Source organism: Bos indicus, chromosome 5, assembly GCF_029378745.1.
Source record: "Bos indicus isolate NIAB-ARS_2022 breed Sahiwal x Tharparkar chromosome 5, NIAB-ARS_B.indTharparkar_mat_pri_1.0, whole genome shotgun sequence".
In the NCBI taxonomy this organism is placed as follows: Eukaryota; Metazoa; Chordata; class Mammalia; order Artiodactyla; family Bovidae; genus Bos; species Bos indicus.
In genome coordinates, this window is record NC_091764.1 from 25,210,035 (window position 1) to 25,226,207 (window position 16,173).

General features: G+C 34.9%; 1 protein-coding gene across 1 annotated transcript in view; it reads left to right on the forward strand.

Moving 5' to 3' along the window:
• Positions 1-15,713, forward strand: part of METAP2 (methionyl aminopeptidase 2) — a 30,751-nt gene extending 15,038 nt beyond the window's left edge. Inside the window, exons 4-11 of the mRNA XM_019960375.2 lie at positions 934-1,036; positions 7,309-7,470; positions 8,187-8,368; positions 9,132-9,226; positions 9,471-9,567; positions 13,627-13,730; positions 14,236-14,351; positions 15,034-15,713. Of these exons, the coding sequence (XP_019815934.1) occupies positions 934-1,036; positions 7,309-7,470; positions 8,187-8,368; positions 9,132-9,226; positions 9,471-9,567; positions 13,627-13,730; positions 14,236-14,351; positions 15,034-15,286 (1,112 nt within the window). The 3' untranslated portion in view covers positions 15,287-15,713. The remainder of the gene's footprint in view (positions 1-933; positions 1,037-7,308; positions 7,471-8,186; positions 8,369-9,131; positions 9,227-9,470; positions 9,568-13,626; positions 13,731-14,235; positions 14,352-15,033) is intronic.
• The last annotated feature ends 460 nt before the right edge of the window (positions 15,714-16,173 follow it).

Consider the following 16,173-nt stretch of genomic DNA (forward strand, 5'->3'; position numbering starts at 1 on the left):
GTGTTTGTGAAATACTGAGTATTCCATTAAAAGAAGGAACCAAAAAGTGGTTCTGTAGATAAATGATTTGGCTCAATTGTCGTAAAATATGTGTTAAAATTTCAGATTAAAAACCTGTAACATAAGACAGGTTATAATCAAAAGATAACCACACACTTCAACTTGGTAGTTGGTAAATGCTGCAGGTATACATTGAAAGCCATGTATTATTGTATAAATCACGTAACTTCCTGACATTCCTTGGATACAGCATTGTTCTTCATAGAGTAAGAAGTATATAACTAGGTCTTATGCAGACTTTTAGAAGACACATCTCTAAACATTTTTTAAAAAGCATTTTGAAACAGTGGTGTCTTAGAATATAGTTTGGGAAATAATGTATCCTTAAAAAATATGCTAAGTACTGAAACTTTCCAAGTATTTGGAAATTTGTATGTGGTTCCTAAAGTCTTTTAGCACTGAGAATGTATATTCTTTAACTTTTATATGTAATATACCCTTCTAAGAATTTTTTTACCTGTTTTATTAATACATAATGGCTTTATATTTTATTTTATTGCTGTAGGATTTCTTTCTTATTTTCTTGTCGTTTCTTTGATTTTTATTTGTGAAGGCTTCTTCTATATGCTATTCCATTTCCAGTATAGTAAATGAAGACAAAAACATTAGAAGTGTTCTTTGTGCCAAAGCATATACTGTTTAAATACATAATGGAATTATGAGGAGTTGAATATTTTTATTCCCAAATAACTGTAAATAAGAGAAGGTGGCCACTGTGGTGAAATATCTTCTGTTTTTGACTGTAAAAGTGATAACAAGGAGGTTCCTTAGTCAGGACATGTAATACCAATTAGGAACTGAGAAAAACTGTAATGATAACTGCTTAATTTTGTTTTTAACTACAGAAGTTAATGCTTTATTTGTATCTCACAGCAAAAGTTCAAACAGACCCTCCCTCAGTTCCAATATGTGACCTGTATCCTAATGGTGTATTTCCCAAAGGACAAGAATGCGAATACCCACCCACACAAGATGGGTAAGGATCACAAAATAACTTCCAGTATGACCTTCAAAAATTGTAGCTTAGCAATAAAGCAGATTTAATTTTTCTTGGAACTTTGCTCTACTACCTAAATAAAAAAACTTAGGAATTTGTTTCAGAGAAAATACAGTAGAAGCCCTCTTATCCAAAATGATTGGGACCAGTAGTTGGTTAATCGTTACTGATAAGAGTTAACTTAAAACAAGCATTGGTTTTTCATCATTGTTGATCCTTAAGTGTAGATTGCATTGGACTCCACTTTTTTTTTTCCTGTGAGCTATATCCATAATGCACTGAGTCCATTTCATTTTGAGTTTCTGTGGACAGCAAAAATTAAGTAATCTGAGGACTGATGGCTATATCTTTACATCTTTTTTCTGAAATCATTTCCATTTGACAGAAGTATTTTTTGAAAACTTCTCTGAGTAGTCAATTTAGTTTTCATAGAAACAATTCTTTTTAGTAATGTATAATTAAATTATGTCATTGCAGTAACAAGTACAGATGATTTATACTGGTTTGGGCACAGATCACTTGATTTTTGGAAGTGTTCTGAAAGAGTAAATTTTTTCTGGTTAGCAGACTAGTTAAGAGTCTGGATGCTGGGACCAAACTATCTACGTTTGAATCCCAGTTCTAACACTTATTAGCTTTGTGACTTGGGCAAGTAATTTATCATGTTGTGCTTTCATATCCTAATCCATAACATGGGCACTTCATAGCATTGTTGAGAGGAATAATATTTAGTGTATTTATTTAGTAGAGTGATAGACATATAGTAAGCATTAAGTAAGTGTTAGCTACTGTTATTCAGAATAGAAACCCAGTCACTAATATTCAGAATATAGTGGGCATTGGTCCATATAATTTATAGGGATAATCAGGAGCATTGGTTAATCCAGTGGTTGCAATAGTTGGTTAAGAAAGCTTCTACTGTCCCATTGTTTCCTTGACCTATATAAAGACATCATTGTTTTTCTTTAAAGTTAGAAAGGAACATGATGTTATGTTTTATGGCATGGGCATTTTTTCTTTGAATTTGAATACATCAGTTTCTGGCCCTATCTTAAGCATTTTAGAATGTCATAAACATGGAGTTTTGTATTAATTACCTAAATTTTCATGTTGCATACAATGTGATCACACTTATTTTTTAATATAATCTTTTTTATTTTTTATTTTTTTTGCTTGCTTGTTTCCTCTTCCTTCCCTTTCTTCCAGACCCATGTAACCACCTAGCAGGTAGCCTTCCATATTTTTCTATGTTCATGTATATGTATATCTCTCTCTACTTGTGTAAGGAGAGTGTTTTGGTCATTATTTGGTGTACAGAAGTAGAATTGTAGGTACACTTTTTTCTCCTCTGTGCTTTTGTCATCAGGGCTGCATCTTGGAAGTCCCTCCAAGTCAATCAAAATATTGATTATTAAGTTCTGTTATTCTTTTGAATGGCTGCATAATATTCTGTGGTGTGATCATACAGTGCTTTATTACACCATTTTAATTGTTGAGCATTCACTTTGCCTCCAGGTTTTTTTTTTTTTGGCCATTATAAACCATTTGCAATAAGGCATGTGCATATACTTATGCATATATATGTATATATACATATATGTGTTTGGATAGACACATATATATCTCCATATATGCTGGCAGTTTTATTATGTGATAGCTCTTCAGGAGTGGAATTGCCAAATTAATATATTAGTATTTTATGATTCCCACATTGCTAGTGATTTTGAGCGTCTTTTGATTATTGGTTTTATTCTTTTGCTCTTACGGAAATTTAAAGATTTTAAATAACAGTATATATTCATATTTTGTACTTTTGTGTTCTTAGCAGTCTCTTATTTTCTCAAAACTATTTTTTTTGTTTTATTACATCTTGAATTGGTCTGGACTTTTTTGTCTAAGGTCGGGAGTGCTAATTTTATTTTGTTTTAAACGGGTAGTCAGTTGTGTTAGAGTTGTTTGTTTAGTAGTTTCGTTGTATTTAATTGAATGAGCACTTTTGCCGTCTGCTACTCTCATGTAATGGAACTCTGTTCTCTTGCATAATGGAACCAATTTCTGTATTATTTATTCTGTTCCACTCATCTCTTTGTCTATTTCTATACTATTTATTTTGATAATTTGATGAGTGAATGTGCTTCTCTGCCATACAGCCCAACCAAACATAATTCTTATAGTTTTCTTAGGTACTTTTGGTCATATTTTTAGTTTTAACACACATATGCACAGAAAAATGCCCTTCTTACTGGAATCCCATCATAATTATGTATTTGTTTCAGAAAATTGATAGTTGTATTATAGTATCCAATGTCATTATATATTTTCCAACCCATTCTGATTTTTTTTTTTTAACGTACATCCTCTTTTTTTGTTATATTTGTTTGTAAAGGTTTTATTCTGTAACTGATATGAACGGGATATTTTTAATTCCATTTCTGTTTTCTAATTGCTGAAGGACAAGAAAGCCATTGATTTCCTGTACTTGTTAATACACTGTTAATAGGAAACTGGAAGTAATGTTTAATACAAGGAAAAAATTGAAATTTTGTATATCTTAGAAACTACCCTTTCTTTTTTGCTGTCATTTTCTGATGCAAATTAAACATTGTGTAAGTAAAGTAGCTTCTGTTTTTCAAATAATACAGGAAGGTATTCTATATTATAATATCTCTTGGAGTAATACATGTACCATTTTTCTGAAGTATTTGAGAGTTGTACATTTTTGGGTGGGTTACTGCATTAAGTAGATATTGTGTCCTTTTCATGGTTGTCACATATTCAGGCTCCTGATGTCAGTTTCTTTCACTTAGGTAAGATATTATTCAGTTTCTTTTGGTGTATCATTATTCTTTTCCCTCTTGTAATTGGTAATTTTAGGGAAGTTACTTTGAGAATGTAAACATCTCATTCCTTAGGAACATCTTCCTTACATGTAGAAATTCATGATTTTGGAAATCAGTTTTTACCAGGATGGTTGTTGCTCTTAAATTTTTTTTAACATTTTATGTGCATTTTCTGTGTTATTAAAATTTTTTGAAACCAACCACTAGAAAAATTACTGTGAACATCTTCGTATGTTAATGGAATCTGATTTTTCTCATTCTGGATCACTAGAAATGGAACAAAGAATTATTTGAAATTCTTGATTTATATTTCTAAATTCAGTAGGCAGTTTTTTGGGACATTTGTTAATTATCCAAGCAATACATATTCATTGTCGTACAATTAGGAAATATAGATAAGCAAAAAAGAAAATAAAAATTTCCATAAATCTGCCCGTGAATTAAAATCAGTTTACTGTCTGCTATGAGTTTTACCTTATTTGATCACTTGGTTAATGTGGTTATAGCCAGCTGTTTCTTATTTAAAATTCTTTTTGCAGTTTCTAAGTAATCTGTAGGGTACTGTTAGAATATTCTTTTTTTTTTAAACAATCTTAATTATTTTAATATCTGTTGATGATCCTTGCTTTGTCAGTTATTTTATGAGGACTTCAGAATGGTGAATGTCTAATTCTGACATTCTTTCTACACTTATTTGTTGACATTATTCTGAAGAAGAATTTTCCTTTACTAACTATAGTTAGGAACCAACTGTACTCTCTTCTCATAGGCAGTGTAAACACGCTTTTTTCTTTTTTTTTCCTGCCAAGCTGTATGGCTTGTGGAATCTTAGTTCCCTGACCAGGGAATGAACCCAGGCCCTTGGCAGTGGAGAGCGGAGAGTTCTAAACACTGGCCTACCAGGGAATTTCCTCTTTTTCTCATTAAATACCACTTTTCACAGGAAGGAGTTGATCTCAGCATGAGTGCTTAATTTTTTCTGGGCTAACGACATGTGTTTTAAGATATGCATTTTTAAATGGTTTTGGTAAATGTGGCATGTAGTACCTTAAAATGCAAATAGTGGCTCAGATGGTAAAGAATCTGTCTGCAATGCAGGAGACCTGAGTTCAGTCCCTGGGTCAGGAAGATCCCCTGGAGAAGGGAATGGCAACCCACTCCAGTATTCTTGCGTGGAGGATCCCATGGATAGAGGAGCCTTTCAGATACCTTTGTGTCTTTTGATCTTCTATTTTTTCTGCTTTTAACAATCCACTAATAAAAATGATAAAATAATTTAAGACTCCGAAATCAAAGAGGTGTGAAGAATTTACATATTCTATAAACATTTCCTGTAAAGATTGTCTTGCAAGCAACTGTTTTGATAGTTTTGTTTTGCAGACATAATTTTGTGAAAAAGCATATGTCATCTGTCAGTTTAATTAATTCCTTTCTAAAATATTTGTTATGACTTAGAATGATATTTTAATTTTATTTATAAGTTTTTGTTAAGTAAACTGAATGTCAAAAAATCAAATTTAAGAAAAGGGAGACTCCTTCATATTTTCTCTTTCACTTGGACCTTGAATTAAAATTATAGACCCTGACAGTAGGTTCTCTGATATCTCTAATGACTTTCATCTTGAACTCAAGACTTAGCAAAATAGTTTATTTAAATTCAGTTTTTGATCAATAGTTCTTTACTAACAATGCAGAACATTACATAATCTTGTGAAGAATCCACTGCTTCAAGAGTCAGCCATGCAGCCTTTCAGAAGTGTAAGATAGTCTCGAGATCTGTTGACTTCCATATTGGGGATCTTATTGTATCATGTTCTAATTGTAAAATGTCAAATATCTTTTGAAATTTAATTAAACTTATGTTTTAACCTGTAAGAAATCACTTTGAAGAATCTTAACAGTTGGATTGAGAAGAAATTGGGAATTCATAATGACCAATTCTGTTTTCATTGCCCTGAATACATGATATCCATCCGTTCCCTGTGGATGTAGCCTTTTGTCTTACCACTGTAGAGTAAATAGTAGCTCATACTTTTGCTTTCCTTAAAATCTTTGGCTTTTGAAGCAAAAGATGCTTCAGCCTTTGCTGCCAGGTATGGCTGTAGCTGTATGTGCCAGAATTATCTGAAAATAAAGCCAGTACTCTTGTGCCTAAGAATGATTTATTCTTAGAACATTTGGGTTCCTGGTTTTCAGGGAAGAGATTTGGACTTGTGGGAGAGAAAAGGCTAGACTGATTAAGTTTGTAATGGGTTTAAAACTGACCTTAAACTGGTGGTACTGTAATATTTCAGTTTTCTGAAAATATCAGTACATAGATCCAAAATGTATTTCCAAACAGTAAACAGCTAAAGAAGCCTCGGTGATTCTTAAATACTCCAGGTTTCACATAGGACAGCTCCTTTGGGCCTGTGTAGCAAATCAGAGGTAGTAGATGTTGGCACAGGTAGCTGCTGCTGCAATAGGAAGTAATCATAGTGAACTTGATGTTGACACATAAAAAAACTCAAAGCATTTTGAGTCACTATTTTAGCGGGCGGCAGTTTAAAGCAGTTGGGTAAGCTCTTACAGAGACTCAGATTGAAAATATTTTAGGTCTTGAGTATTAATTCATTGCTGTTGAGCATGAAAGTAGCTATGGATGATATGTAAATAAATGGGCATAGCTGTGTCACAGAACGGTTTTATTTACAAAATAGGTGCCAGGCTGGATTTGCCTGCAGGCTGTAGTTTGCTGACCACTAACTTTGAGGCAAATAAAAATTATGTCTTGAAGGCATCACTCTTATACTAAGTATAATGTTTACTTCAGTGATCACTGACTTATGAATTCTGTATTCAGTATTGGTTAAGAATCTGTGAAAACTATAAAAACAAAAGACTTTTATTTGAAAAGTTACGGTTTTTGAAATGTACTACTTAAAAAGGGAGTCAGTAGATCTCTTCATTCCCAAATACTGAATATAAAAATCAGTTACCCTAGCAGTTTTAGAATATGAGCCATCTCCTTCGAGGAAGATCTTTTATGTATGTATAAAGTTAGAAAAATCCTACAAAAGCATATAATTTATGTTTTGAGGAAGGTATATGCAGATTGCCAAGTCAAGTCTTTGGGTTTAGTGCATGCCCTGTTGGTGAAGTTAAATGCTAATATTTGGTTCACCTTTAAAATTCATAATACCTGGAGTGAAAGAATGACTTTTTTTCTAAGAGTCTTACAGAAGGTTTAACTTGATTTGGCTTGGTTGTAACTGTGTGGGTACTTGTATTTCAGAAACTTTGCTGACTTTTAATAAAAATCTGAGTATGTAATTTTTTGCCTGGAATATCTTAGTGTATTTTATCGCTCAGCTATTATGCTTATTTTGCTGTTTCTTAAATAACTAATGCTATACTATGCATACTATAAAGGCGAACAGCTGCTTGGAGAACTACAAGTGAAGAAAAGAAAGCATTAGATCAAGCTAGTGAAGAGATTTGGAATGATTTTCGAGAAGCTGCAGAAGCACATCGACAAGTTAGAAAATATGTTATGAGCTGGATCAAGCCTGGGATGACAATGATAGAAATCTGGTAAAAGGAATATGTTTTTGTAAGAATGTGATAAAAAAGTTTTTTTAGCTCTAACTCTTCAGGTTTATGTTTGTCTTTCATTACTGCCTTGCCAAAGATCTTAAAGTGAAGGTTCTAGAAATACCTTGTGTAATCCTTATAGTGCTGATGTACTGAGGAAACCGTAGAGGGTGTTTGCGTCTCATCCACCCTGTTCTGTACTCGTGTTCTCATATGTACAAGTGCACACATTCCTGGCTCTTATTTTCTGTTTGAAAACCTGTTATTTTGCTAGCCAACAAGTGATGGTAAATTAAAATTCTGGGACACAAAACCTTTATAATGCAATGAAGAAAGTGATTATTTCTCCAGTTTTGCCCTTGAGAAATAATTAGCTGTAGGGCAACTTAATTCTCTGATCTAAGAATTTTTAAAACTTGCAACATTGAGAAAAATGTAATCAGCCTTTAGTCTAAGTCAGGAGTCATATTTCCTGATAAATTAAGTTGAAAGTGGATCATGTTTTTCTAGTGGATTAAATTCTCTGTATTTTTTTAGAGATGAACTGTTTTCATAGTAGTTATTTAGTTGGAGAACTGTTACTTAGTTGCATCCAGAAGGTGCTCAGATCACTCCCAGAAAGTAAGAGTTTCAGTCAGCTTTCTGAACTTGATGAGCTGTAAGGTACATCAAGGGTAAGAATGTAAAAGTAAAGAAGTTCCTTTCTCTTTTTTTAGTGAGAAGTTGGAAGACTGTTCACGAAAGTTAATAAAAGAGAATGGATTAAACGCAGGCCTGGCATTTCCTACTGGGTGTTCTCTGAATAACTGTGCTGCCCATTATACTCCCAATGCTGGTGACACAACAGTATTACAGTATGATGACATCTGTAAGATAGACTTTGGAACACATATAAGTGGTGAGTTCTTAGAAATAATTCCTTGGGTAGGGCTGTAGATATTGAACTCTCTGAACATTTTCCCTTTTTGATGTCTCACTTTTCAGTAGAGTTATTAATACGTTGAGGCAGATTTTGAGATTTATGTCAACGCATACTACTTAATGTAATTCAGTGAAAACTGTTGGGTAATTTAGGTTTGTTACCTATTATAGCAAGGATTGAAAAATAGAATCTTACATCTTCATTCAGGTCTTTCAAACTTTTTTATTCATATAATAACAGTAAACATTTACTCAGAACCTTTGAGTTTACCAACCTTTGTACATAATTGTTAGTTTTTCTCAATTCTTTCCTACACACCCTTGTTAGGTAAGTACCTTTTACTTTCACTTAACAGGTGAGAAAGCAAAGCTTAGATTTAAACACTTGAGGTCTTCCTAAGCTGGAGAAGCTGGATTGGTGGTTAGTGTTCTATGGACCTGTACATTTTCTCTGCCCACTTGTGCTACTTAGTTCTCCAGGCTTTCTCAGTTTGATTTGTTTTTATTTTTGTATAACTGCCTGGTGAGTACTGAATTGGTGCTTTCTTGAAGTAACCCTGGAATTAATTTTGTCATTTTGAAACATTGATTATGAATGCTGTCTAGGGACTTGAAGTTCTGCTTTCATTAGAGCCCATCATTTTGTTTTTCTGTTAATTAGCAAGGTTAATTAATAATGTAGATGCTATAAAGTAGGTAATATGACTAACTGATAATTAAACACAAATTTTCTCTTTCAGGTAGGATTATCGATTGTGCTTTTACTGTCACTTTTAATCCCAAATATGATACATTATTAAAAGCTGTCAAAGATGCCACTAACACTGGAATAAAGGTATGTGAACTGTAAGCACCATCTCATTTAATATATTTTGAGCACTTTATAGCCTGTTTAAGGACTTTGGGTTATGTAAGACTGGTGTACCACCCTTAGGGTTTTAAGTGAGTTATTGTAGTACAGTGTATGGAAGGCTTTTATAGGTGAAGTTATTTCTGATTGTCCCTTATTTTAAGATATTAGAAAGTTCCTGTAAAATTCTCTACCTTGAGTAACAGAGTATATGTGATTCTATTCTTAGTGTGCCGGAATTGATGTTCGTCTCTGTGATGTTGGTGAGGCTATCCAAGAAGTTATGGAATCCTATGAAGTTGAAATAGATGGGAAGACATATCAAGGTATGTTATCTAAAAATGCATCTTATTTTGAAATGTCTTAATTTGGCAGAAATAATTTTGCAAGATGGTGTTGAGTGCTTTCTTTGGGTCAGCTGCTGTATCTTTCTCTCTTGGAAATTGAGAATATAAAGAGGGGAAACAAGGGAAATGGCCTGTTCGTGGTAGGAGTTCTGTGGTAGCTAGTTGCTGGGAACTGTTAGTCTACTCTGGTTGCTGTTAAGACATGGGAGGATTTATCCCAGGGTGACCAGATGTAGGCTAGATTTTCTGTGACTAGTTACAAGGCTCAGGCAGAAGTAAGAGGCCGTTTCCATTGATGACTCCTCCCCTCTATTTTTATGTTGAATTCAAAATTTAGAGACCAATTAATTCCTTGTGTTAATCCCTTCCTTTAATGTTTATTCCCTTTGCTGTCTAGTCTTTCACAGCCATTGCCAATCTACACAACCCCAGAGTCATTGTGCATTCTGGTGTTGTCAGTCTAGCCTTTCTCCACTTCCCAGGGTCTATCCAACCACTTTCCAGCCACCATTCTCCTTCCTAATCTATGCTCATTGCTCTCTGTGTCTCTTAAGAACTTCCCTGTGGAATATTTCCTACATTTCCTTTAACCAAATCGCTAGTCTTCCTTGTAGTCTGAGGAAGCATGGAGACTCTCATGCTCCTTGCCCCTCAGGAAACTCATATCATTCAGTGTCCTTTGCATTCCCCTGCTGATACTTTTGGACTGGGGTGTCTCTCCCAACCGCCCAGTGTTTGTTTCCTGTAAGGCTTGATGGTGCCTGTCCTTGTTGCTCTCTTGCAGATCCTTAAACCTATGAACATCTGTACAAATAAGAAATTCTTTAAAAAACTTTTTTTTTAATTTTTATTAATTTTTACTTGTGGTTTTTTTTGGTTGCAGTGAGTTTTCGTTGCTGCCTGCAAGCTTTATTGCGGTATACTGGCTTCTCATTGTGGTGGCTTCTCTTGTTATGCAGCACAGGCTCTAGGCGTTGCAGGCTTCAGTATTTGTGACTCTCGGGCTTAACTGCTCCATGGCATGTGGAATCTTCCTGGCCCAGAGATAGAACCCATGTCCCTTGCATTGGCAGGAGGATTCTTACCCACTGCACCACCAGGGAGGTCCCACATGAAAAATTCTTAAGGCTTCTCACACATGGATGGGAGGTGTTAAGAGCTAATGAAGAAAACTTGCTTTGGAGTTAGGCAAGTCTATCTTTGAGCTTAGATGACTTCTTTTTATTTTTTGGTTTAAAAAATTTTTTAATGTATTTATTTTTAATTGAGGGATTAATTGCTTTACAGTATTGTGTTGGTTTCTACCAAACATCAACATGAATCAGCCATAGGTTTACCCATTTCCGCTCCTACTTGAACATCCCTCCTACCCCCTTCACCCTACCCTTCTAGGTTGTTATCTAGCCCTGGTTTGAGTTCCCTGACTCATACAGCAAATTCCCACTGGCTGTCTGTTTTACATATGGTAATATATGTTTCCATGTTACTCTCTTCATCCATCTCACCCTCTCCTTCCTCCCCCCTGCAGCTGTGTCCGTAAGTGTTCTTTGTGTCTGTGTCTCCATTGCTGCTCTGCAGTTAGGCTCATCAGTACCATCTTTAGATAACATCTATAACTTTGACTGTAATAGTATTCATGATACCATGTTTTTTGTTTTGTTTTTGAGAAATGTTAATTTTACGACATGCCTGGAATTTATTAGTATTTAAAAAATAGTTGTTGTTTCCCACCCCGTTTTGGGATTGGTCCCGCAACAAATAATACTTAAGTTTCTCTCAGATTATCTTTCCCTTCCATTTTCTCCTTATTCTACAACCTTGGTTGGAATGTGGTCTGCCTTTCAAGGCACAGTAGGTGACAGTTTGACTTAAGGTTTAGTCACCACATAACAGTTTCTAGGGTGAAATGTTGAAATCTTTAATATCTACATTCTTACCTCTTCCACTAAGCCGGTGCAGCATTTTAGGTTCTATTCTTTCAGCATCTGCTTTTTTTTTTTTTCTTTTGTCAGTTATTGTATTGATCAGGGTTCTTAGCTGCTGCTGCTGCTAAATTGCTTCAGTTGTCTCCGACTCTGTGCAACCCCATAGATGGCAGCCCACCAGGCTCCCCCATCACTGGGACTCTCCAGGCAAGAACACTGGAGTGGGTTGCCATTTCCTTCTCCAGTGCATGAAAGTGAAAAGTGAAAGTGAAGTCGCTCAGTCTTTTCTGACTCTTAGCGACCCCATGGACCATAGCCTACCAGGCTCCTCCATCCATGGGATTTTCCAGGCAAGAGTACTGGAGTGGGTTACCACTGCCTTCTCTGGTTCTTAGTTGAGGGTAGCAGAATTCATTTTTACTAATTTAAGCAGAAAGAGTATAGACAGATCATGACATTTAGAACATGAAGAAATGGACTACAGGCTGAACTTTAAGAAGCAATTTCCCTAAACCACGTAACAGAACCAGGCTAGGCCATCAAGGGAGTGGAAACTATAGAATTAGAAAATAACCATGATAGCTGTTGATTCCAGAATCAGCCTGCCACTGTCCACAGCCTGTATACCTTGAGCCCTGCTTCTTCTATGTAACTTGGTTATATGTGTTAGGTTGGGATAGCTAAGAAATGTTTTTAAATGTGTTTTTGGTTGGTCTAGGGGGTCAGTTTGTTTGGTCTTGGGGAATAGTAATGCTTGCTGAATTTTAAAGCACATTTAGCTTGTCATTTTTATAAGGAAGACTTTTTTAAAAAGCCAACTGAGAGTCTTATTTTTCTGCACCACCCCTAAATTTGTAATATGCTTATCATTGCTAAAGATTTGGGGGAAAAATAACAAACTCTTGCTACCTAGTTCTGCCCTAGAAGAAAGGTAACTCACACTGGATTCTGTAGAGAATTCTAATACTGTAGAACTAGATTTTTTATTAAAGTTTCTATTGTGGAATATAACAAAAACTGAAAATACACACAATTTAAAAACTTGAATTAAACAATTGTAAAAGTTATGTTACCTCACCCCTTGAGAAATAGAATATTGCTGTTACAGAAGCCCCCCAGCTTTATATACCCCTTCTTGGTTACATAAGACTTCTTCAAATAAGCCATTGTCTAAAGATTTGCATTTCCTTTTATCTTTACCTAATTATGCATCCCTAAACATTTAGTATATTATGCTTAATTTTGAATTGTTATGTGTACGTGTATATCTATAGGATTGCACCATATCTATATAATTGTGCCTTTTGTTCATTTGGTTGTATCTCAGGTCAGTATATCCCTAGCTTTTCATTTTTATTGTTGAATAAGTGTTCCACTGTGTAAAGATACTCACAGTTTGTTTATTCTGTCATTGATTCTAGGACTTTCGGGTTGTGTCGATTTTCTTTTTTACCACTTGAAATGTTGATGTAATAATAAAATTTAGGGTTTCTTAATACTGTCGTTTTGACACAATCCTCATTTTCAAATTACCTTTTGGTTCATAACCATAATAATACATATTTTTCTTGTTTGTAATGCTTATATACATGATATCGTATGCCTAGATGGATTGTAGATGGTCCATAGATAGACCCCCATTATGTCCTCATCACATAATTTATTCTTTTTCCATTATTTTCCCTACTCCTGGTTTTTAATCTGTAACATTGCAATAAATAACTTTATAACCCTCTAGTTTTCCAGTTTGTATTTAACTATCTTAATGTGGGGTTGGGCTTTCTGGTAGCTCAGCTGGTAAAGAATCCACCTGCAACGCAGGAGACCCAGGTTTGATCCCTGGGTTGGGAAGATGCCCTGGAGAAGGATATGGCAACCCACTCCCAGTATTCTTGCTTGGGAAATCCCATGGACAGAGGAGCCTGGTAGGCTACAGTTCATGGGGTCACAAGAGTTGGACACAACTTAGCGACTAAACCACCAGACCACTAACGTGGGGTTATTTAGTAGCACCAAACCTGATTTTTAAGTAAATGCTTGAACTCTGTACCAAAGGCCAAGAGATCTGTTTGTGCCTTGAAACCCTGAATACATTTTTTTTCTATTATGCCAGTGAAACCAATCCGTAATCTAAATGGACATTCAATTGGGCCATATAGAATACATGCTGGGAAAACAGTGCCCATTGTGAAAGGAGGAGAGGCAACAAGAATGGAGGTACGTATGCCATTGGCACTATTCTTCTGTCAAGCATTTTGACTTTTCTTTTTCTTCTGAACTATGAAGCTAGTAGTAGTTGAGTATATAGTAGTTGAGGAAAATTAACTTGCCACTGATACTAACCCCAACAGGAATTGGGCTGTGTGAGTGTGCAGGTTGTGTCTGGTCACACTGGGGCTCAATTGGCTGTGCAAGTGAGGCATGTCAGAGGTTTAGTCGATACTTGATTATTTATTGAGCATCTTGTTGGTACCAGTCTCTTTAGTAGGCACTGAGATGTATAATAGTAGTGAGCAAAATTTCCTGCTCATGTAAAGTCTACGTTCTAATAGACAACACAGAGATCAAAAGTGCTAAGGAGGTAAATCAGGAAAAGGCAGATAAGGACTGCCAGGTGTGTGATTTCTTACACTAACTGGGGAATACCTCAGCCTGAAGTTAAGATGGGAATTTTAATTCATTCTCAATTTTTCTTCGTTTCCCTTTACTCATATATTTTTAGGAAGGAGAAGTATATGCCATTGAAACCTTTGGTAGCACAGGAAAAGGTGTGGTTCATGATGATATGGAATGTTCACATTACATGAAAAATTTTGATGTTGGACATGTGCCAATAAGGTGAGAGGCTATTCGTTTTATAAGATTGATGAGTTTCTCTTCCCAATTAACAGCATTTTAAAATGTGTGATGGACATCCACAGTGGTACATTCATAAATGCACAGTTCTGTAGCCTAACAATAGTCTGTAAACAATTTCTATAATTCAGCAAAAAAAAAAAAGAAGCCCTATTAGAAATGTTAACTGAGATGAAATGATCTAAGTATTCTCTTCATATCTTGTTTCCAATAATTGTAATAATTACAGATTATTATTTTGCTGGCATTCCTAGGTTTTTGTTACTGTTTTTGCCGTTGGTAAACTTTGTATTTTTATTTACTTTTTAAAAACTTTTGGATATGATTGAAGCATCTTCTTTATGATCAGATCTTTTTCAGTTTGATGCTGAAATTCCCCCCAAAAGGGGAATTCCCACCTTAATATTATTGATAAGTTTGTACTTGAAATTTAACACTGCATACATAGACATATAAATATAAGATAACCTTCATCTGGTCTCCTCTCCATCTGCCATCTGTAATTGAGTATTCTACAGTCTGGTTTTTGGAAGTTGAAAGAGGCAGCAGAGAGAGTTTTTTGAACTTTAATTACTAAGTAAAGTCATAGTTCTGAGTTTTCCTTAATGGGGGAAATGAGTTGGTAACTTATTAGCCAACTATTAATCTTTCACTTTTCTCTTAGGCTTCCAAGAACAAAACACTTGTTAAATGTCATCAATGAAAACTTTGGCACTCTTGCCTTCTGCCGCAGATGGCTGGATCGTTTGGGAGAAAGTAAATACTTGATGGCTCTGAAGAATCTGTGTGACTTGGGCATTGTAGACCCATATCCACCATTATGTGACATTAAAGGATCATATACAGCACAGTTTGAACACACCATACTTTTGCGTCCAACATGTAAAGAAGTTGTCAGCCGAGGAGATGACTATTAAACTTAGTCCAAAGCCACCGCAACACCTTTTATTTTCTAAGCTTTGTTGGAATACATTATACCAGATTTAATTTGCAACATGTTGTCTTAACAGTGGACTTATGTAATACTTTTATCCATGTTTAAAAAGGAAGGAATTTGATCAAAGGCAAACCATTTAATGCCATTAACCAAGGAAAAAGCTTCCAGGACTTTGAAATGTTAACCATTTTCTGTCTGTAAAGCTCCAAATAGTTAGGAATGACTTATACATTTTGTTTCAAACACCTAAGAGATGCTTTTCAGATATTTATATTGCCATATTCTTAATTGAATGCTTTGAATTACTACATCCAGTTCTGCGCCTATATACCCTCTGGTATTGCTTTTTAACCTTCCTGGAATCCATTTTCTAAAAAATAAAGACATTTTCAGATCTGAGAGCTATATTTCAATGTCTGTGGTTGTAATTCTGTATAGGAAATAGTTTAGCATAGTATAATATAGGAAAACGTAGAGCCTTTTGTCTGGATTGTAGACCCTCACACTGAAAGTTTTATTCTGACTGAGTGGCTAAAACAAGAACTATACATACATAAAGTGGGAGGACAATTTTCATAAGTTAATATACAGCTCTAGGAATATTTTGCCTTTACTTTTTTTAGGACAGTATTAATGCTTGTCTTTCATTTAACCCCTTGATATTAGAAAGATATAATTAAAACATAACTTAGTAGGAACATTGTGCCAACTTAAAACCTTGATTTACTAGCATCTCAACATTTAGATCCTTTGTCCAGTGGTAGTAGTTATTGAAAAATGTATTTAGCTTACTCAGTAAGCCAAAGGGGCACTTAAAACCACACAAAGAAAAACAGTACTTTCCATGTTTAGATCTCATTCTAGTTA